Source organism: Pinus tabuliformis, chromosome 5_1 (assembly GCF_031772625.1).
Source record: "Pinus tabuliformis cultivar Carrire ecotype Pingquan chromosome 5_1, CPIR1, whole genome shotgun sequence".
Taxonomy (NCBI): domain Eukaryota; kingdom Viridiplantae; phylum Streptophyta; class Pinopsida; order Pinales; family Pinaceae; genus Pinus; species Pinus tabuliformis.
The window spans coordinates 719,296,268-719,318,351 of NC_142305.1; the positions used below are offsets into that span (position 1 = coordinate 719,296,268).

Genomic DNA, 22,084 nt, shown 5'->3' on the forward strand with positions numbered 1-22,084 from the left:
ATCCAAAGCCTTATTCTTATCCAAGGCCACCATTTCTTCAACCATGGTTTTCTTTTAGAGTTTACCATACTATGAATCCACTTCCTCCCTAATAGTTCAAATATCATCATCAATAATAGATAAAGAAAAAAAAGAATGAAAATTAGGTGGAGTATACCTTTTTGTTTTCCTTCTTTCTCAAAATGATCTTCTCAGTACTATAGTATGAGGTCCTTCTTCTTCTTATGGATGTTATTCTATTGAGTCATATTTCCTCCGATTCAAACTCTATTATCTCTAGTTATTTTTCCTCTGGTAGGAATTCCTATTTAGAAACAAATTTAAACTATATAAAGACAAAATCCTAACCATGAACCATCTTCTTCTTCGAAAACTAGAACCACTGATGGATCTGTACAACTTTTTAGAAACGTAAGATCATATTTTTTACAATATTGATTGATTTGAATGATGTGATTAATCCGAAATATATTATTATTTACAATATGGATCGCAAAATTCTAAGATCCAACATTATAACCATACACAGAAGGGAATTGGTTGATAAAGCTCGTCAGTTTGAACAATCTCGACTACAAGTTGCTAAGAAAAATTCTGATATTACGTTTCTAAAATGCTATAGGGATGCATGAGTGGTTCCAGTTTTTGACCAAATCCTAATGATGTTATTAATACGAAAGACATTACTATTTACAATATGGATCACAAAATTCTAAGATTTAACATTATAACCCTACACATAAGGGAATTGGCTGATAAATCTCATTAGTTTGAACGAGATTGACTACAATTTGCTAAGAAAAAAAATCTGATCTTACGTTTCTAAAATGATGTAGGGATAAATCAGTGGTTCCAGTTTTCAACCAAATCCTAATGATGTGATTAATATGAAAAACATTATTATTTACCATATGGATCACAAAAATCTAAGATCTAACATCAAACATACTCTTAATTTACTTTGTATCATCCCCAAAAATTAATGTTTTCATGTCCCAAGGGTGAACAACTTGGTAGTAGATGAAATGGGTAATCTGGGCTCTACTCTCCCTAAAGGAGACTTAGTATGTCAAGGCCAAATAAAAAAGGTTCTTCTTCCTTAATGTTTTATATGAATTACATTATGTGTTTTTGTAATATAATCAAAGTTATTAAAATGGAGGGTCCCCTCCTTATGCACCTCAAAATTCTCCACGTGGTGTACATGCAACCCATCTGACATATGCTAAATTCTAGAACCTTTGACCTGAAGCAAATTCGTGCCTACAAATCGTACCTAGTGGAGGTTTCTGTGTATGCAATCCCCCGATCACAACCATGATGGAGATGCATATGAGGACTGTGAAGACTTCTCAACAAATTTCCTACAGGAGGGAATTCCCCGTTCAATAGGAGAAGTGGGTTGATCCTTCATGGAGGAGAAATTCCTCACCCATGATTTCAAGTGTAGGAGATGGTGTAGATGAAATTTATGCCTGTGAATAGAGGATGAGGGTCGAAATTCTCGTTGGTTGCTTAGTTTGGATTATAAAGTCACCATATTCAAACACCATCTCCCTTGTTCATTGACAATGATAGATTCAATTATGGGTATATAAATTTCCTCCTAGAGCGATTATTTCATAGGTAAATCCCCTTCTTTAATCCGTTTGGTTAATTTTCTCTTAGCTTGTTAGTATGTGCCTTGCATCTTGAGGTTGTTTGATTGAATTTTTTGTTGTTTCTCGATGTGCCCCCTCTATGCTTTGGTTTGTGGCTCCTCGATTTTACTATTTATTGGGCATCACTCTCTAGAGGGTTTGCCCTGTTTGCATGTTCCTCCTGTGTCTCTTGTTATTCTCCTTCTCTTAAGTCACCTTGGAACTATAGTTTTCATGGATTCATTGAATCCTTTGTTGCTACTTCTTGGTTTTCTAGTTGATGGAGAGGTGATATCAATTATATCTCTATTGGAACTCAGTATCAACTCACACAGGGCTAAGAAATCTCGGGACACCAGAATACGTGTGCTTTTAGTTTATTGCATTCAACTTTAAGTAGCATCCTAGAAATTTATGACTCCAAGGGGAAACCCTAATGAAAATCTTATCAGTATAGTACAACATGAAAGCTCCACCTCTATGGAAGGAGTGTAACCCAATCAATTCTGTATCCACACACTGAAGATTGAAGTGAATGTCACGCTCCCTCAACTGGATGAGATGCAAACTTAGATGGAGAAACTACACTAGGTAAATTGAAGATAAAAGCATCTCCAAGGATTATCCACCACATAACTAGGAAAATTTTGTTTTTTGTTTGATTATTTATGGCATTGCTATAAGCAATGTAAGGAGATCAGTAGCGTTGAATGTTTAAACATGGTGTATGTATAAAATAGAGACTGGGTGAAAACAAAAATAATAGCTTTGAGAACAATCTCTCTAAATAATTTTGGTATGTACTATATCTAAGTTTTACATTCAATACCTTTTTAATACAAAATTTCCTTTGTTCTTGTTAAAGAAAAAACTCTTTGTCTATTAATCCCTTGAATTCCATGAAATCACTTCTTTCTAATTTCGTGAGGGATATGTTTCCTATCATTCACATATTGTTGGCAACATGGTGTTGGCATTGATGTCAATCATGAAGCTAGTTGTGTTGGCATTGATTTGAATAGACTTTATGGGTTTGTGCTAATGTTAAGAAGTGTTCACAAGGATTTTTGAGGTGTGTACAGGTCCTGCAGGTGCTGAGAAATATGTTGAAGAAGTTGGAAACAATTCTGAGCAAAGGAGTTTGAAATACCATTGGAGATGAAAAAAAAAAAATTGTATTCGAAAATTTGGTGTTCAGAAATTTGGCATTTAGGTGGTGGCTTGCATAGTTGAGGGAGTGGTGGCTTCCAACAGGTGGCTGTTTGCAAATTTTAGGAAGTGGTGGGTTTCATTCAGGTAGTGGCTTCGGGCAAGTGGTTTCTAAAATGATCACAAGTTGGGGCTTGCACACTAGTGGTGGCCAGTGACATGTTGTACTGAAGATTTTAATAATAAAGAAGAAGCAGAAAGAGGCAAGAAAATTATGGTTTTTCTCTCGGAAGGGTTTCCACCTTACATCCATTGTTATTATGTGTTTACCTCTTGATTGGTGTGTCTTCATGTGTATTGTTTCTCATGGTTCATGGTTGATGATGTCCATGTGTTCATATTCTCTCATGTTTATATGTTTCTCACATAATTATGTATATAGATCTGCTAATTAATTATTTTGTTGTTGGTTAACTTATTCATGGTTCAGTTAAATTGTAAAGAATGGAAAAAGGGGGTAAAAGTTGATCCATCACTACAATACTAATTCAACCCCCCCTGTCTAGTATTTTTAAGTTTCCAACACATATATCCATATCCACTTTATTTATAACTATATTGTGCATATTTGAAAACATAAAGATTTGAGATTTTGAGATATATTACAACAAATTTGTCTTTTAATATCATAAGTTAGAATTTTACTTCTTAGAAATGGATTTCTTCTTATTAATTCTATTAAGGCTATGGTTATGTAGTTAAAATTTTGTTACCACTTTAGGGCTATGCCTCTTAGTATAGAGAGGCGATAACATTCTAGTGCATTGATTGTTAACTTTTTAGAGTTGTGCCCCATAAAAACTAGGGTTAGCACCCTTAAGTGCTTTAAGAGCAGTGTTTGCGTGGCTTTAAGGATTTGTGGTTGTCATTATATATTACGCACTACCTAACTACTATGGTTGGGGTGTTCAATTAATTAGAAGATCTTACTTATATTCCAACTATCCTAGATATCTATAAGATCTTTCTTATATTCCAACTATCCTAGTTATCTATAGGAATTTGAGGGGCGTGTGGAACTTATAAGGCATAGATTCACTTGAAAGGACTTAGGATGTTTTAATTATTTGGGGAAATCCTTGATACATTGATAATGGTTTTGGCATGTCAAACAAGTATTAGGAATGTTAAGATATCATACAAGTTGGTTAAACACATTTTTTCCAACTTTAATACAAATATATTTTTTCATGTCATTAAATAAAAACATGTCTTCTGGTTAGACTTGGAAATTATAAATAATATCAAGATTGTAATAGATGAAATCAAATATATGTTTATATAAATGTTGTATAGAATTGTAAAATTACATAGTAAGACCCCAAAACTCTATCAACACTAAATAATAATCCAAGAGGATGCCCACAACTAATCTAAATTTATGGTATCAAGTGCCCATAAAAGGGTCTCCATGTCAAAGATTCCTGAAGGGCTTTCCAACATAACTTGAATGGGATAAAACAAATGTTGTATCAAAAGGTTATGGCCTTCAAAAGTTGAAGATTCTAATAGGGGTAGGGCTGACACATGACACACTGCACAATGTCATGTGACACACCTGGAGGTTGAAACATCGCATAGTCTAGGCTAACATGTGGCACAGTTAAAGGTTGACACATGGATGGTGGTAAGTTGACATGTGGCACCATGTAAACCAATAAGAGACTACTACATGGACCTTCTAAAAGGCCTATATGGTACTAGACTGGTGGTTGAAAACTACATAGCACAAAATCTAGTAACAAAGGAATTGGACCTTTGACCTCTTGTACACAAGCAACAAAACTTAGCGCTACACTAAGACGAGGCTACATGGTGATATGAGCATGGATTTTATAGATAATGTAATTAATTATACATTATTTTTGGCACAACTTGAACTACAACCTAGCCTTTATAAACTCCACACGTTATGATTGCACCATAGGTTTGTTAGGTGATAAAATATTGCCCATAATCGTTTATAAAGTGTATAATACAACATTTTTGGAGAAAAAAGGCCATATAGAGTTTATTTGCAAGAAGAAGGTAGAGGAAGTTTCCAACAGTGCTCCTAACTTCTTAGAAGAATTCTAAAGGCAAATTTTGCAAGTTTTAAAATCATTTTTGTAGTATGAAAGCAATTTTATATATTTCTTATTATTATAAATGATGGGTTGCACTTTTGAAGTTAACCCAAAGATGTAGTCCACAATGGGTAAACTCTGTTAACAACTTTTTTTTTCTTCTTATTTGATGTCTATTATTTTTGTCTTTTAAATGCTTATTAAACTTTATTATGTCCATTTAATGAATAAATGATGAAAAAATACAAAGGAAATTTAAGCATTTAATTTTTAATAAGATAATAAAGCATGATAAATCATCTTTACATAAAACTTTTAACGTAATGGTAAACCACATTTTGAAAATAAAACAAGTGTGTTTTTGTTGATACAAAATCCAACTTCAAAGATTTTCATGCAAGATTTTACCTACAAGTTCCCCATAAACTTAATATTCCAATTGTAAGGCTCTCACATGGGTACTCTTAGTAAAAATTATTGTAGTTACTTATATCAATATAAGGATAAAACCTATGCCATAGGGTGGTGAAGGCTCCTCCTCTTTGATTATCATTTAGTAATGATGCCATTGTCTATTGAATCTAATCACCATGCAAAGGAAATTATGGGAGATCATCCCTCATGCACATCCATGATTTCCTCCAGTCTATATGTTTTTTAGGATTTTGGCTCCATAGTCTATTAGTATTCAACATGGTCAACTTTTACAATGTGACCTTTGGGCTCCTCTGTCATAGTTTTTGTTACATTCAATTTTTTTCTTTTTCAATTGAATTTTGCATGAGTATGCATCAACTACCTTCTCTAGATTATCCCATTCCTTCTGCTTCTTTCTTCTTGTTTCCCTCCCATTTTGTTGAGTAATCCTAAGAATTTGGTCCTAGACCTTTTGAGTAATCTATGTTTTGTTCTTGCTACCATTTTTATCTTCTCTATTCCTTCTTATCACTCTCTATGTGCCCCTATCACCCTTGTTACTAGCCACTCTCTTTGGGGTCTTAATCATCGATTTTAGTGGATGACAATGTTGCATCAACATGTAAGGTGCTTATGAGGGGCTGGGTACTATGATGCAAGAAGAGTGTCTCGTGCTTTTTAGAGAGTGGAATCCTTGGCCACACACTATTATTCCCAAATGCCACCAAATTCCAAGTTGAGTTCACTAAGGTCGAGAATGCTATCGCTATATAATGCAATTGTCTATTCGACAATGATATCATGGGAAAAGTAGCATATCTGGTACCCAATACAGGTCACATTAGGGGAAGAAAAAACAAATGAATGTACATGGTGGATTTATGTTGGCACACAAATACATTACTGGGCAAAGTTATATGAGAAAAGAATGAAGCAAAGGAGGAAACATTTCTCATTCTTGATGAGCTACAACTGTATATGAAGACTTTGGACCAATGCATGAAGAGGATAGAAGAGCATCTTAGCCTCTCATCCTAACTTTGGCAACTCTCCCAGAAGTGGCAAAGTGCTAATAGAGGTAGATCCCTCTCACTTGTCTCACTCAACATGATTTGATATTAGTTCTTTGGTTTTTTATTGGATTTTTGCTTATCAATATATTCTAATTACGTAGTTAGACAATAAAGACTTTAAAACGAAATACTTAACTCTTTTGAACTCTCTTTTGAACACCATACATAGATACTAAAGATTTATAATTTTGCCATTAATTTAATATCTTTGATAAGAAATTAAGACAAACCAAAACCATAAATTATATATTATTTTAATTAATCAATAAAATCTTTAACCTATTTACCTTATAAAAAATATAAAAATAAGCTTTTTATTTTAAAATATTATTATGAAAAAGATAATTTTTATATATAATTATATCTATATATATATATATATATATTTCCCTCTCTCAATACATAAAAAATTTTCAATAAAATATAAGAATTACATTAACCATGCCACGAAGTATACGAAGTTACAAGGTCAAAGGATGTGATAATATGAAAAAAGTTTAATATATGAAAAAAGTTTAAAGCATGCTCAAGGGAAAAAGCATAAGAATGAACTAGATATGAAGGATATGGAAAGTAGATAATATATAATGGGACTAATTGTTGGATAAATACGTTTTTGAGAATGTATAGAGTTATATTTTTATTTCAGACAAGTGATTTTTAAAATATTTAAAAGTAAGTATTAATATAAAAATTAAAATAAATACTAAATTACAATTTTTTGTTATAATTTTTCCATTCGAGAAATATCACACTAGCTTACATTCTCTTAATTTATAAAAGGCAAATAAACCTATTTTATTTCTTTTTCATTTATATTTTCAAAAAGGTAAGAATAACACATTATTTATTAAAGTTAAAAGTTTTATTAAGTTTTGATTTAGTAAAAAAAAAATTAATTTATAAATGAAATAGTTTTTTTATTATTTTTTTTCTAAGAAAAAAATTGATAATTTAATTTATAAATAAAATAGTTTTTTCAACATTATTTTTTTGATTAATTTTAATCAAAATCTAACAAATTTTTAAAAACAATTTAATCTAAATACCACAAAGTTTTTCAAAGTGCTGAATCATTTATACAATTAAAAAATTATTTTGGAAAACAAAAAATTCTCGAAAGCATATTGTCAGATTTTGATAACAAAAAATTCTCGAAAGCATATTGTCAGATTTTGATAAATTCAAGTTAAAAAAACCATTTTACCTATATAAAAAAAAATGTCCATCGTACAAGGATCTCTGGAATATAATGCAGATCACAAGGAATAAAGGTATGATTACCAGAAATAATCAGCTAAATTTTCACATAGATTTCACATTGAATGTATGCTAGGGACTTCTTTAACTCAAAGATTAAACACAGATTGATCGTTGGATATCATTTCAGATCAGCAATTTCTTCTCCTCATCGTCATCAATTTGTTCGTGCGTTTCAACAACACTGTAATCAGCAGGTGAATCGATACTATGCTGCTGCATTTCCAATTGGCCCTCAGATTCAAGGATTGCTCTGTCACGATCTTTCGGATATGATCGATAAAGAAGGGAGTAAATGAGGACACACAGAGTCATTGGAATAGCTATTGCTGTGTAGAGTGCCTTCGCCAATGCAGCAGCATTAACCCTATCTGTTTCTGTTTCAGTGGCTTTGCTCGACCCTTTCGGAATAGGTTTGTAGCCATATACATGCTGGGCCAGAATGCCAACCACTGGCGGAGCAAAGGATGAGAGGATTGTTTCAAATGATCGGTCCAAGGCATAGATAGTTGTTCTTTCCTTTTCAGGTACAATTTCTGCAAATATGGGACTGCACATAAAAAAAAGGTATAAACTTTGGATTCAAATACATGAATCATTGAATGTGCATTAATGTTGCTAAAATATGAAACATGCTACTTGCTTGTTGGTGGCAGCTCCGTTCCATGATATGAAGATTCCCATGATGAAAAACATTAGGCCATGTGCCAACCCAGTAGAAGGATCACGAGGCATGACTAGCAGCAGAACTGCACTCAAAGGAATAGCCAGACCTGCACTTATTTGCGAAAGAATAATCCTTCCAGCATTTGGAAGGCGTCTGGCAATAACGTCCCCCATTCGCCCTCCAAACAATCCACCCAGGGAACACCCCACGGTAAACAGAGTCATCAGAAATGCAGTCTCTTCATGAGAGAAGCCGATGAGCTCCAGCCACATGGGTACAAACGATAGAGCCGACCATGGAAATGATCCCATGACCCCTTGAGCTACAAATATCTGAAAGCTACGAATTCCCATCACTTTCTTCGCTTCTGCAACCATTATCTTCAGATCCGACCATATTGGTGACACCCCTTTCGTTCCATTTTCTCTAAAAAGATTCACAGATGCTATATCACTTGTACTGTTTAAACTGAACCACAACAAGTCCAGTGAAATTCATTTTTTGATAGAAATCTATGCGCGTTGTTATGTATCAAAGGAAGTGACAGATATACTTACGAAGTTTTGGGCATCGAACCGTTTGAAAACCGCGGGTCTGTTGCAAAAGCACGGAGCAAAACCCCAATCACAACGCTCACTCCTGCGACTATAAAAAAAGAAATTCTCCACCCGGCTATCCCCATCACTGTTGTGGAAGCTAACAAAACAGAAAACATACTACCCAATATAGATCCAAAGCTGCCTGTAAACGCTAGCCACCCGAAAGCCAACCCACGGTTTCCTTCATCCGCCGAATCTGCCACGAGAGACTGAATTGCGGGTATTACTATTCCAAGTCCAATCCCATTCAATGCTCTTGATACCGCGACCTATAAATCCACAGAGGCAATATGTTCATATAACATTATATCTAGCTATAGATCCAACGGGCTCATATTTGGGGAGTTAATTGTCGACATGCATCACCTGGTTGCAGCAACTTTGCGGAAGCTGGAGCAATGCCCCAAACTTAGTTCGATTGAGGATTTCTTGAGTATTTCAGAATTAAAGGATATGGCCGAGGTCCTACAATTGTAGGAATCAACTACAGAAGAGATGGGCGAGGTCAAACAATTATCCACGCCTATGTCCTTCAAATTTTAAAATATTTTTAAAATCTACCATATACACAAGAATGCTTAACAATGCCAAGATAATTTGCCCTTGCAAGTTGAATTGAGGTAGTCATTACCTCCTTGCAGCTTTGCAAGGTGATAACAAAATTCGTTGAATTGAGGTAGTCATTACCTCCTTGCAGCTTTGCAAGGTGATAACAAAATTTGACCATACTTTAAAAACCTTGAGTATTGCCAAGAAGGAACAGGCTTTAACTAGTACCAGACTAGAATCCCGAGAATATCGGGCTTAGTTAGTGCAGATTAGAAATCCCAACTTCTATTGGCTTTAATTAGTGCAGATTATAAATCTCAACTGCTGTAAATTTTAGAATTTGCACAACAATATTGAGAAGGTTTGATTTTTTGTACTGGATAAATTCATATGATCATGCTAATATGTATTCATATAACAACATAGATTGAAAACTTAATTCCTTTTTTTTGTAACATACAATAAAACATCTACAACACCACATCAATGGGTTAGCATTCCTTTTCAAAGAAAATGACATTTGGCCATGGGTTTCCATACTGAAAACCCAAACAGTTGGTCTCCGCCATGTTGATATTCATCCTTTATTTTTTCTAATATTCTCTTTCCATTAATAAGATACATAGATTGAAAACTTTATTCCATTTTTTTGTAACATACAGTAAAACATCTACATCACCACATCAATGAGTTAGCATTCCTTTTCGAGAAAAAATGACATTTGGCCATGGGTTTCCATACTGAAAACCCAAACAGTTGGTCTCCGCCATGTTGACATCCATCCTTTATTTTTTCTAATATTCTCTTTGCATTAATAACATACAGTAAAAACTACAATAAACAATATAATGTGTAAAAAACAATTCCAGTGTCTGTTTTTCACCTCCTTAATGTGCTTATCTATTTTTTTTAAGACCAAACTCAATAATATGCAATTTCCTGTTATGCCAATGAATGAAAATTGTCAGTACCTGAGCAAAAGTTGTAGAGATCCCAACAAGAAATGTAGCGACTGCCCACAGAAATGCTCCTAGAGCAATCACATGGGCACGATTGCGATGAATCGCCAGATATGCTGCCAGTGGATAACAAGCAGCTTGAGTTATAGATCTGAGTAGGGTGAGAGACCCTAACTGTGTTGGTGAAATATGCAATGCCAATCCAACCTCCTGGTACACCCCGGGCAACAGCGCTTCATCTGCTCTTTCCATGATCCCTGCCAAGTTGACCAATACCAGGGTTCTTGTTGGGTTCTCCACCCATGATTGGCATGAATATCCCATCTTCAAATCACACCAATACACAAAATCTGTTGTGCAAATAGGCCTTCAAAGAATCTCCCCACTTGAATACCAATTATAATGAATGCAAAACCATTTTTCGTCCATGAAATTTTCAGCTACAGCTTCTGTTCGAATCAGAGTGAGTGGAAACAATGGATTCAGAAGCGCAGCCAGGTAACCTCAATGAAGTCACCGTTGATATTGGCTTTTCGTTTGATTTTGGATCTCTGTGATAAAACTCTGAAATGCAACTTCCAAATTCATTGGAATTAATTCATATGTGGCTTGACTTTTTTCTCGAATCAGAGACTCGTAGGTTCCAGTAACTTGTGGATCGAAGGTTTCTTCCCCTTTCCCCGTTGAACAACAAAGAAAACTCCAAATAAATTGAGGGAGGGAGCACATTAGAATAATCAAATATTGCAACTTGCGCTACGCCATTCAAAACTTTGACCACGTTAAACCATAAGTTACAGTCTGATTTCCCAAATGCTACATGGCCCCCTTGCTTCCCGCGTGCATTCAGCCAATTTTTTTAATCAAAATACTGACTCTTTTGTGAGTTGGAAGGAGTAATATATAATTTATATATTACAACTCCCAGAGAATAGAAAAGTTTTTAAAATGTGATTAGGTGGTTGTTAATTACTATTGAGCTAATCAACATTGACTATTATTCATGTATAAATGAATGATATATGCAGAAAGGTTCTTAAAATATGATTCAATGATATTAGTCATGAGGTAATGATAATTGAATATTATTTATGTACGAATGTTTGATTTATTTATGAAGGTTAATTTATTATCAAAATATTTTTATATTTAAGAAAAATAATAAAATAGAAAAGGTGAGGGTAATTTATGAAGATGATTTAGATATTTCTTTTAGTAATCAAAATAGTGGATTATTATAACCATAATTAGTTTGTATGATATAATTAAAAAAGATACATGAGAAATTAATTTCCAAAATAGAATTGAAGGAGATAGATGAGAATGTACTTAATATTGTCATTGTACTTTTCGCTCACCTCAAAAGAGAGATTGTCACTAGTAAGACTAAAATTTGGAAACCACGAGAATTATAAAAAGTTTTATGCTTCCTCAAAAATACATACCTTTTTCAAACGCCTATTTATAATTAACAAGATCATAAAAATAAACAATAGAAATAACTTTTAGAACATAAGGAATTCTCATATTCTTTTTCTCTAGTCATGTAGATCCCCTATAACAATGTTGATGTAGAAAGCTAATACCCATTATATTTACAAATAACTAAATATTTTTTATATAATGAACTTAGATGTGTGACCCCCTACACTATGATTTCCACTAATAATACCTCCTCAACATGATCCACTTTATAGGTATGAGAAATATGAGAAGACTTTGACAAAATTGGAGAAATGGATTGGTTTTCCATTGCATCCTTAAAAGACACCTCAATGCATGTATGTGTGTTGAGTAAATATTTCTTCAACTTAGTAAGGGTCTTCTAAACAATGCTTCTCAAATGGAAAAAATTTAAATACACACTGTTTTTGGATTAAAAGAGCACTACATTTAGGCGTAGGATATGTCATCTTCCTAGGCATTTATAAGCTACTCGTCTCCCATACCCATGCTCATTTTCCTTGGAAACAAGGAACCAAAACAAAATCAAAGAGATGGAATTTTAGATGAAATCAAGTTTAGATATTGACATTGATGTGAATGGGAGGTTGAGTAGCCTATTACTAGTATTGGTTTGAATGAGATAAATTAACAATTAAATGTGTTGATTGGAGAATCCACTCCATTTTAGAGGGATATGAACTAATTCATTTTAAGAGCCTCAAACTCCTAACTTTTGAATCATGCTTAGTTAATGTGGCTCCTTCAATAGGGTGGAAAAATGTTAAAGGTAAGAAGGACAAAAAGTTAACGGTAAGAAGGGGAAAAATAGAAAGATTACTGGTAATATTTCTAAGGAAAAATAACTATATATGCGTTACCAATGTAATTTAATATGGTAAGTGACCTAAGTACCTGTTCTTATGTAAGTGGTGATGTACTCGGTTACCATGCTTTGAACACCTAAACAATGTAATTTTTATTTTATAATGGAATAAAACTACAACTAAATATAAGGTTGTTAAATTATTTTCTTATATTTGAATTAGATTAACTCTTAACCAATCAAAATTAATTTTAAATCTTATGCAAGGACCAAAATACAATTTTATCCTAAATAATGTCTAAAAAATAAAAGTACTTTATACTCATTATTATAATTAAATTTTAATATAATCATATTTTTTTTTTTTGGTAACTTTTAACTTTAATATAATAGATAAATTAGATATTATTTTATTACAAATTAATCTTTTACTGAATTATAAAATTCTCAATTTAAAATTTTTAATAATATTAAAGTTTTTTTTGGGTACCTTGATAGCTTTTTTTTATTAATTATCAGAATAATTTAATTTACATAGCCATATTGTTTTCTGGCTACTAAATTGCCAATTTTTTTCTAGCATAAAGAAAATTCTAACAAGTTCCCTACCCATGCTAGAAGCCAGGGAAATGTCTGAATATACAGTTTATTGTAATAAAAAATGAGTGTCCCCCAAACTTACTATATTTCCTTTCTACCCTCGCCCTCTGGAATTTTATAACTTTCCCGAATCTATATCTATGATTACTATTCATTTACAAATTAACAAAAAAAAAAATAGCACTACCCTGACCAAAGCAAGCTTCAACCAACCTCGGTGGCCCTCGGCTCATCCTCCCCATTACTCGTTTCATCACCGGCATCCGGAGTAATAATATTAAATATTAAATTATTAAACAAAATTGTCAGGCCAGGAGTAACTCCAGTTTGGCAGAAAATTGATTCGATCTATTTCATTAGGTAGCTATTGTTATATACAAAGGATGTGACTACTCAGTCCATCTTCTGATGACTGTTCACATTCCAAATTCACCCAATCGTAGAGGATTAGGTGTCAACATTCCCCCCCTTAATCTGAAGGGATGTTGGTGAGTCCAAGCATCGTTTTGAATCTTTCAAGCTTTTCTCTTCCAAGTGCTTTGGTGAAGATGTCTGCAATTTGCTCATTTGTGGAACAATGACAAAGATGGATTGTTTTGGCCTCAACATGATGTCGGATCAGATGATATTTAGTATTGATGTGCTTTGTACGATCATGGAACTTTGGGTTCTTGGCCAACTTTATTGCAGAGGTGTTGTCAATCATGAGTGGAGTTGATTGTACTTGTTTTACCTGCAAATCTTCAAGAATTTCCCTGAGCCACACAATTTCTTTCGTTGCTTCAGCTGCTGCCACATATTCTGCTTCTGTTGTGGAATCTACTGGAACTAATTTTTTGCGTGATCTCCAAGAGACAGCTCCTAATCCAAGACTCATAGCATATCCTGAAGTAGATACTCCAGTTTCTTTGTCTCCATCGAAGCCTGAATCAGAGTATCCAATCAAGCTGAAGTCGTCCACCTGTGTATACTTGATTCCAAGGTCTTGAGTTCCCTTCAAGTACCTTAGAACCCTTTTTGCAACAGACCAATGTCCCTCACAAGGCTTTTGCATAAAACTGGAGAGGATTCCAACAGCAAATGAAATGTTTGGTCTGGTAGTAGTGAGGTAGATGAGACTTCCTACAAGCTGTCTATACTTTGTTGCATCCTCAAATTCCTTTCCTTCAATAGATGTGAGCTTTAAGTTTTGTTCCATTGGAGTAGAAAGAGGATCGCACTCTGTCATGCCAAATCTGTTTAACAAATCTCCAATGTATTTCTTTTGAGAAAGAAATATGGATTTTGGATGTTGGGTTACTTCAATGCCAAGATAGTAATGAACATAGCCCAAATCAGTCATTTCAAAACTTTTCCCCAATTCCTTCTTTATGGATGCAATGTAGCTTTCATTGTTCCCTATCATTAAAAGATCATCTACATATACCACAAGATATACAACTGTTTTGCCAACTTTCTTGACAAATAAAGTTGCATCATCAAGATCAAAATGATTGAAGTTGAGTTTCAGAAGATGCTTAGTTAGTTTTTCATACCAGGCTCGCAGTGCTTGTTTGAGGCCATACAAGGACTTCACAAGTTTGCATACTTTATGTTCATGTCCTTTCACAGCAAATCCTTCAGGCTGGGACATAAAAACATTCTCTTTTAGATCTCCATTCAAGAAGGCAGTTTTTACATCCATTTGATGGACTTTCCAACCGTTTTAAGCTGCTAGTGCAAAGAGTGTCCGGATGGTGGCCCATTTTGCTGTGGGGGCAAAAGTTTCCTCATAATCGACCCCTTCCTTCTGTGCAAAACCTTTTGCCACAAGCCTAGCTTTGTGCTTGTCAAGTGAGCCGTTAGCTTTGTACTTGTTCTTGTAGACCCACTTGCAGCCAATTGGTTTGGTTCCAAATGGAGGATCAACTAGCTTCGAAGTGCCGTTCTTTATGAGGGCATCATACTCCTTTTGCATTGCTTCTTTCCATTCATCATGAGAAGCAACTTCTTTGAAGGAAGTTGGTTCAAAATCTGTAGACAAGTTCAATTCACAATCATAAGAAATATCCACATCAACAGGTGAATTAGAGTCATCTACATCACCTCCATTTTGTCGGTTTGAATTTCTGGTTCTTGTTTTTCCAATTTCATTAGGATGAACACTTTCAAGTGTCTTTGTCAGCCACTTTGGGGGACCTTTCTGAGATGGTCCAGGCTGCTCTGTTGATTGAGTTGGGACTGAATCAAGATTGAGTCTCCCAATTCTATCAATTACATCACTTAAAGCATCATCCGTTGTTGGAGTTTCATTCGGGGAAGAGTGTTCTTCAGAAGAAGATTCCACATGTTGATCTAGTATAGGAATCCACCCTTCAAGATGTGGAATCTGATTATCAAATTCTTGAAATGATTTTGTTTTTGCAAATCTATCCAAGTGATCAAGTTGCCGCTCAACAACATTGTCAGATTTCGATGATTCAAGAAAAATTACATCTCTAGATACAACAAACTTTTTATTTACTTCATCATAGAGGCGGTATGCTTTGGAGGTTGTTGAATACCCCAAGAAGATACACTTACGACTTCTAGCACCAAGTTTGTTTCTATGTACCTTTGGTATTAGAGCATAACAGGTGGAACCAAAGATCCTGAGATGTTTTACCAAAGGAACATGTCCATACCACAATTCATAAGGAGTCTTGTTTCTTATAGCATTAGATGGACATCTATTCTTTATATATGTAGCACATAGAATAGCATCAGCCCAAAACATTATCTTTACATTTTTGAAGAAAAGCATGGACCGTACCATATTCAAGATTGTTCTATTCATTCTTTCAGCTACACCATTCTGTTGGGGATTATAAGGCACAGTTGTTTGATGTTTGATCCCATGTTGGTGAAGATAGTTTTCAAATTCATTTGATGTATATTCTTTTCCATTATCAGTGCGAATAGACCCAATATGAGATTGTGCATCATTTTCAATCCATTTATGAAAATTCTTGAATGTTTGAAAGGCATCAGATTTGTTCTTCAATAGTAAACCCAACACATTCTGGTGTAATCATCAATAAATGTCATGATATATTTATTTCCATTTGCAGAAGGAACATGCATTGGACCACATAAATATGAATGAATGAGTTCAAGCTTCCTATGTGCTCTTGAATGTGAATCATGAAAAGACTGTTTGCTATGCTTTCTTAGAATGCAAGCATCACATTGCTTATGTTTCCTAGGAATTGTAGGCAAACCAGCAACACCATTTTTCTTCAATAAGTGGAGACTGTCATAGTTTAAATGTCCAAATCTAGCATGCCATAATAAACTTGATGGAAGTGTTCCTTCTTCATGATGAGAAATATATGAGAAATGTTGTGCATGAGCAGAGGTTCCTTGTAGTTTGAGAAGTCTTTCTTCTTCTATTCCCCTCATGACAAGTGAGTGGTCAGAAGCTTTTCTTACCTCAAGCTTGCCATCAAACATATGAATGGAGTGACCTTGCTGGCGGATGTGGACCAAGGACAACAAGTTTCTATTGAGCTGTGGGAGATATAGAATATGATCTAGAAGAAAGTCTAGAAGACCAGGAAGTTTAAGCCTGATTGTGCCAAGCCTTGGTGGCTTGATTTTTGACTGATCTGCAAAGTATACTGCTCCATCAACATTATCAGTGAAATCTTCAAAAAAATCTTTTCTATGAGTCATATGACATGTTGCTTCTGAATCAAGCAACCAATCATTTTTCGAAGAAGCAAGTGAAGCATTAAACAAATCTTCATTTACTCCAATGTTACATTGTGCCTCAATATAGTGAGCAGATTCAAGTTCTTTACCTTTGTCTGTATCATCATTTTTACCTTTCTGTTGGTTTCTTTTCTGCTCAATTTTGTCCCATGGTAGCTTGCATGTAGAGGCATCATGTGATCCATTTCTTTTGCAGCGAATGCAGTGTAGGTCTACCTTTTCTCCTTGAGAATTTTTGCCCCCCCTGCCTCTGAAATATCTTCCTCTTCCTCTTCGTCCACCTCTTCCTCTTGTAGGATCTTGAGCAGGATGCTTTTCTTTATGAGCAAGGCACACAGTCTCTTCAGAAGATTCAGGGGCTGTCTTCTTTCCAAAGGCTTTCTCTCTTTCAACAAACTTTTTCACAAGAGAGTCAAAGGTTATATCTTTAAGATTTCCATTTGCTTTTAAAGACTCAAGATAATTGGAGTAAGTAGGATAGAGTGCCTTGAGAAAAGCAATAAGAGGGATATCTAGCTCAACCTTAGTGGAATTGATATCATGCATTATAGACTTTAATTTAGATGCAAGAGCAAGAGGATCATTATTTTTTAGTTCAAGAGTGAAGAGTTTAATCATGAGCTGAACAACTTCAAGTGCAGAATGTGAGTCATAGAGTTCTTTCAGATTTTGTAAGGCTTCAAAGGCAGTTGAATATGACGAAATATGGCGACTCACCTCTTCATTTACAGATGCTGCGATTAATGCATAGGATTTGCTGTTCTTGTTTTCCCAAATGACGAGCTCTTTGTCTGAGTTAGGCTGTATTGGGTCTTTGTCTCCTTCTCCGACACACACTCCTTTCCACAACTCATCGAAGATGAGGGTGTGTTTTATCATTCGGGACCATTCAGGATAGTTCTCCTTGCTAGTGAGAACTATTCCTACCATGGAGATGATTGAATGCATTCTGTAAAAAATACTTCTGCTGATTGAAAAATACTTCTGTTGTTAATGTATAAAATTGTACTTTTCGTGGAAAAAAATGGAGCTCTGGTGTAAAAATTGTAAACAAAGATTGCACTCTTATAGGACAAAGGTATTACCGATTCCTATATGGTGGAGATGATACCACATAATGTACCAAATAATACAATGTTTTAAGAAAAAACACATATCGCTGCCTTCAACAAAACACATGTGGCTGCGTTAAAAATACACATGTGGCTGCGTTAAAAATACACATGGCTACCTTCACTTAGCGATCGACACGTTAAAACAACTGCGTGAATTGCACGAGGATCCAATTCCTATTTATAAAGCTGACCCACAAGCCCGTAGCCGCATTCACCCATGGCGACGACAGTTTGATACCATGTCAGCATTCAAATATGCCATGACCAGTGTTTAAATACAACACTCAACGTTTAAATACAACAACAGGGTTTAATGACCAGCGTTAAATGACCAACGTTCAACCTGAAGCATTTAAATATTACAACAGGCAACGTTTAAATACCATGACAGAAACAAGTCCGCGTCCAAGGTAGAAGTGGTCACCAGGAAATCGGCAGACCCACGATGACGGCATCTTCTTTACTGCACGATTTAGTACTGCAGAGACGTGGGTTCGAGTTTGCCCGCAAGGAGCATGTAGCAGCAAACTTATGGTGGATGATAAAAAAGAATGTTAAGAAAAGAGTACCTCAATGATGAAATCCTTGCGATTCCTACTCGCGGTTATGCTAGGCAGTGTGCTGTTGTTGATGCTCAGCACCGATGGAATGAACAACGTCGATAGCATCAACAACGTTTAGTTTCAATCATTCTGATGTATATTTGTTAGGCAGCGTTGATACCAATACCATATGGCATTCTTATCTGGATCCAATTTCAAGAAGCGTTCAAATGTCAGGATAGTAAGGGCAGCGCTGGACAGGACAGCGCTTCAGAAGAGTAGGGTGCAGGTTACGTAGCAGTAGGGCAACGTACTGTATGGAGCAGGTAATGGAATATGGAGCAGAGCGCAGGTACTATGTCAGGCAGAGAGTGCAGGTACAACGCAGGGATGGCAGACAGAATGCAGGTAATCAGTGGCTGAATTATATGGGGAGCAGTGGAGCAGACCAGGAGTTACAAAGACACAAAGGCTAGAAAAAGAACTTGGCTCTGATACCATGTTAGGCTAGGAGTAACTCCAGTTTGGCAGAAAACTGATTCGATCTATTTCATTAGGTAGCTATTGTTATATACAAAGGATGTGACTGCTCAGTTCATCTTCTGATAACTGTTCACATTCCAAATTCACCCAATCGCAGAGGATTAGGTGTCAACAAAAATAAGTTATTTAAAACATGAATGAAATTTTTTTAAACTAATAATGTATACACAAGAATACATATGATTTTGGGACCTTCTGTTTTAAGTTTTCAAAACGTTATAATTCTAGATTTAAATTACAATCATAAATTATTTAAATGGAACATGACAGAATTTCTTAATTTTATTTTTTTAACATTTTAGCTTTTGCTAATTTAAAAAACTGTGTTAAAGATTTCACAGATTCGGTTTTGATTATAAAATTTTAATTTAATTTTAAATTTAAAAAAATCAATTTATCTCCAATACTATTTTTAAAATAAAATAAAAAATTAAATAGAATAAGTAAATTTAATTTATAAAGAAATTTCAAAGCAAATTAAAAAGTATGGGTGAAGAGAGCATATGACTTCTACAATATGTTATTATAACATTTAACATAATTGGTAACTTGCCATATCCATTTAATAGAATATTTGTGGAATATTTTATTTAATTATTTGAAAATTAACTAAAATAAAATAATTGTACTAAAAAATTATAATTATTATATTTGTTTTGTATTATAATTAAATATAAATTAATTATAATAAATAATATTTAAATTGATTTCCAAAAGAGCAAAATGTATGACAAAATATGAATTATGACTTAAAATAAAGATGAGTCTAATTTATATCTAAATTAGTTCCATTATCATATCTCTCTCTCTCTCTCTCTCTCTCTCTCTCTCTCTCTCTCGCTATATATATATATATATATGTAATTTATTTTAACAAGAATTGAGAATAATTATTATATTAAAAGACGTTGAGCTACAATGTTACATAAGATGAAACTAGAGGACATGGTTGGAATGGAGTATGTATTAATGACCATTTAGAGAATTATGACCTTGAAGCTTTTGAACAAAATGCTACAATGTCTATAATATTACACTCATATGTTCATCAACACTGACCTAACAAAAAACAAAATTTACAAAACATCAAAATGTTACATTAAACTATGATAAATTATTCCTTTGCTTTGATTTCTGAGTTTCCTGATTGACCATTAAGGAAGGGGACATACCCCTTCCCCCTCCACCAAAGTTGACCTTGATTTAGCCTTGACCCCAAATTATCTATGTGATCTTTCTTGGAGTTGTTTGATATAAGAACATGGGGACATTTCTTCTTAGGGATAGACTAATACAACTAATAAATTCACTTGAAAATATACTTAAATTTGTATTTGAAGGGAGAGATCCTAAATATAAATGGTGAATTATATTCAAGGAATCACCAAAAACAATCACGTCCTAAATTCCCAGATTCACAAATTTTCTTAAAACCTGATATAAGGCATATGCTTCAACAACATTGTCGGAAGTGTGACATAAACCCCAAGCATACCTATGTTCTTCTTGGTTCTTACGAAAAAAATTACCCCCCCAACTCCTATAGCCTTAGGTTTCCTTTTGTTGTGCTGTTGAAGCTTAAGAAAAATTGTTTCTGCTCCAAGAGCCAGTGATCAAATTCCTCAGATAATTTTACTTTCTAGCTCGTGTCGAGATGTGTTGCTCTTTGATGGTCCACTTTGGTCAAAAACTGAATCCATTCTGATTCATCTCATCCAATTTCAGATCCTCTTCATTTATTTTCTTAGCCTGGAAAGATTCTCCAAGAAATTGTGATGTTGATCCCACAACCTTGATAACATCCACCCTTTTATCTTGAAAAATAACCTAATTTCTACCCAGCCAAATTTTCCAACATACATATTTATGCAACACTTCCCATATTCTCTTCATTAGTTTTTTCCTTGCAAAATATCCATTATAACATTTTCCCCATTTTCCCAACAAGTCTTATAGTGAAGAAGGCCATATTACCCTTGATTTTAATTGAGATAAGATCACTCCCCAAAAATCAAGTGTGAATGAGCATTCCAAGAAGAGATGAACTATATTTTCAGTAGTGTGCCTGCACAAGGCATACCAGGAAGGTCCAAAAATTCCCCTTTTTAATAAATTCTCAGTTGTTAAGATCTTCCTATAAGCTAATTTCCAACGAAAATTTTTTATTTTTGGGAGGCAGTCTGAGCTCCAAATAAAGTCCCAAAGCTAAGAAGAGGGAGGTATACTATCACAAAAGAGAAATGTTGGCATTATGGCTAAAAGTGTTGTCCTTGATGGCAACTTATACAGGTGATAGATCCCAGTACAACAGGTCAGTAGCAGAGATTGATGATCAGCTCACTAAGAATGAAGAAAATAAGAGGTACGCAGGTACACTGTACAAAAGGCGCGGACCCACAGGAATATCATAGATAAAGTGTGTACATACCCGCAGGTACACCATGTAAAAGGTGCGGACCCTAGTTCACGCACTTTCATGCAGTGAAAAAGTATTCTCACGTGGGAATCCAATGGTGGACCATAGTATCTAGCCCGACGTATTTGATCCTATGGTTTGGTCAATGGTATTGTTTTATATTATTATTATTATTATTGAGCCCCATGTTTTTGGGCCCCTTGTATTGGTTATCTATGGTATTGATTCATGGTTTTAGCAAGAGCTTGCCTATATAAAGCAAAGGAGATCATTTGGCTAGACACGGGTGAAATTAGAAGATCTTAAGAGAAGCTAGATCTGAAATTCTTGTAATCGGTTTGTGAGAGAGAGTTGAATCAATATCAAGGAGAAACATGAGAATTACAAGTCGGATCTACTAATGGGTTGATATCTCCTCGGCGCATGTT

General features: G+C 34.5%; 2 protein-coding genes across 2 annotated transcripts; both read right to left on the minus strand.

The window, feature by feature from the left end:
* Positions 1–7,791: 7,791 nt before the first annotated feature.
* Positions 7,792–8,266, minus strand: LOC149166931 (uncharacterized). The gene has a single exon (XM_089431437.1). The coding sequence runs from the start codon at positions 8,221–8,223 to the stop codon at positions 7,792–7,794; it is 432 nt and encodes a 143-aa protein (XP_089287563.1). The 5' UTR covers positions 8,224–8,266.
* Positions 8,266–11,050, minus strand: LOC149166932 (uncharacterized). Its single transcript, XM_089431436.1, has 3 exons — positions 10,452–11,050; positions 8,890–9,200; positions 8,266–8,758 (listed from the first exon to the last, which is right to left on the minus strand). The coding sequence occupies exons 1-3, from the start codon at positions 10,761–10,763 to the stop codon at positions 8,284–8,286; spliced, it is 1,098 nt and encodes a 365-aa protein (XP_089287562.1). The 5' UTR covers positions 10,764–11,050; the 3' UTR covers positions 8,266–8,283.
* Positions 11,051–22,084: the final 11,034 nt, after the last annotated feature.

Coding starts and splice junctions, on each gene's coding strand:
- LOC149166931 (XM_089431437.1), bottom strand. CDS start 8,223: ATGTGCAGTCCCATATTTGCAGAAATTGTACCTGAAAAGGAAAGAACA.
- LOC149166932 (XM_089431436.1), bottom strand. CDS start 10,763: ATGGGATATTCATGCCAATCATGGGTGGAGAACCCAACAAGAACCCTG. Junction 9,201..10,451: donor TCTCTACAACTTTTGCTCAG/GTACTGACAATT, acceptor GTGGATTTATAG/GTCGCGGTATCAAGAGCATT. Junction 8,759..8,889: donor GGTTCGATGCCCAAAACTTC/GTAAGTATATCT, acceptor GAATCTTTTTAG/AGAAAATGGAACGAAAGGGG.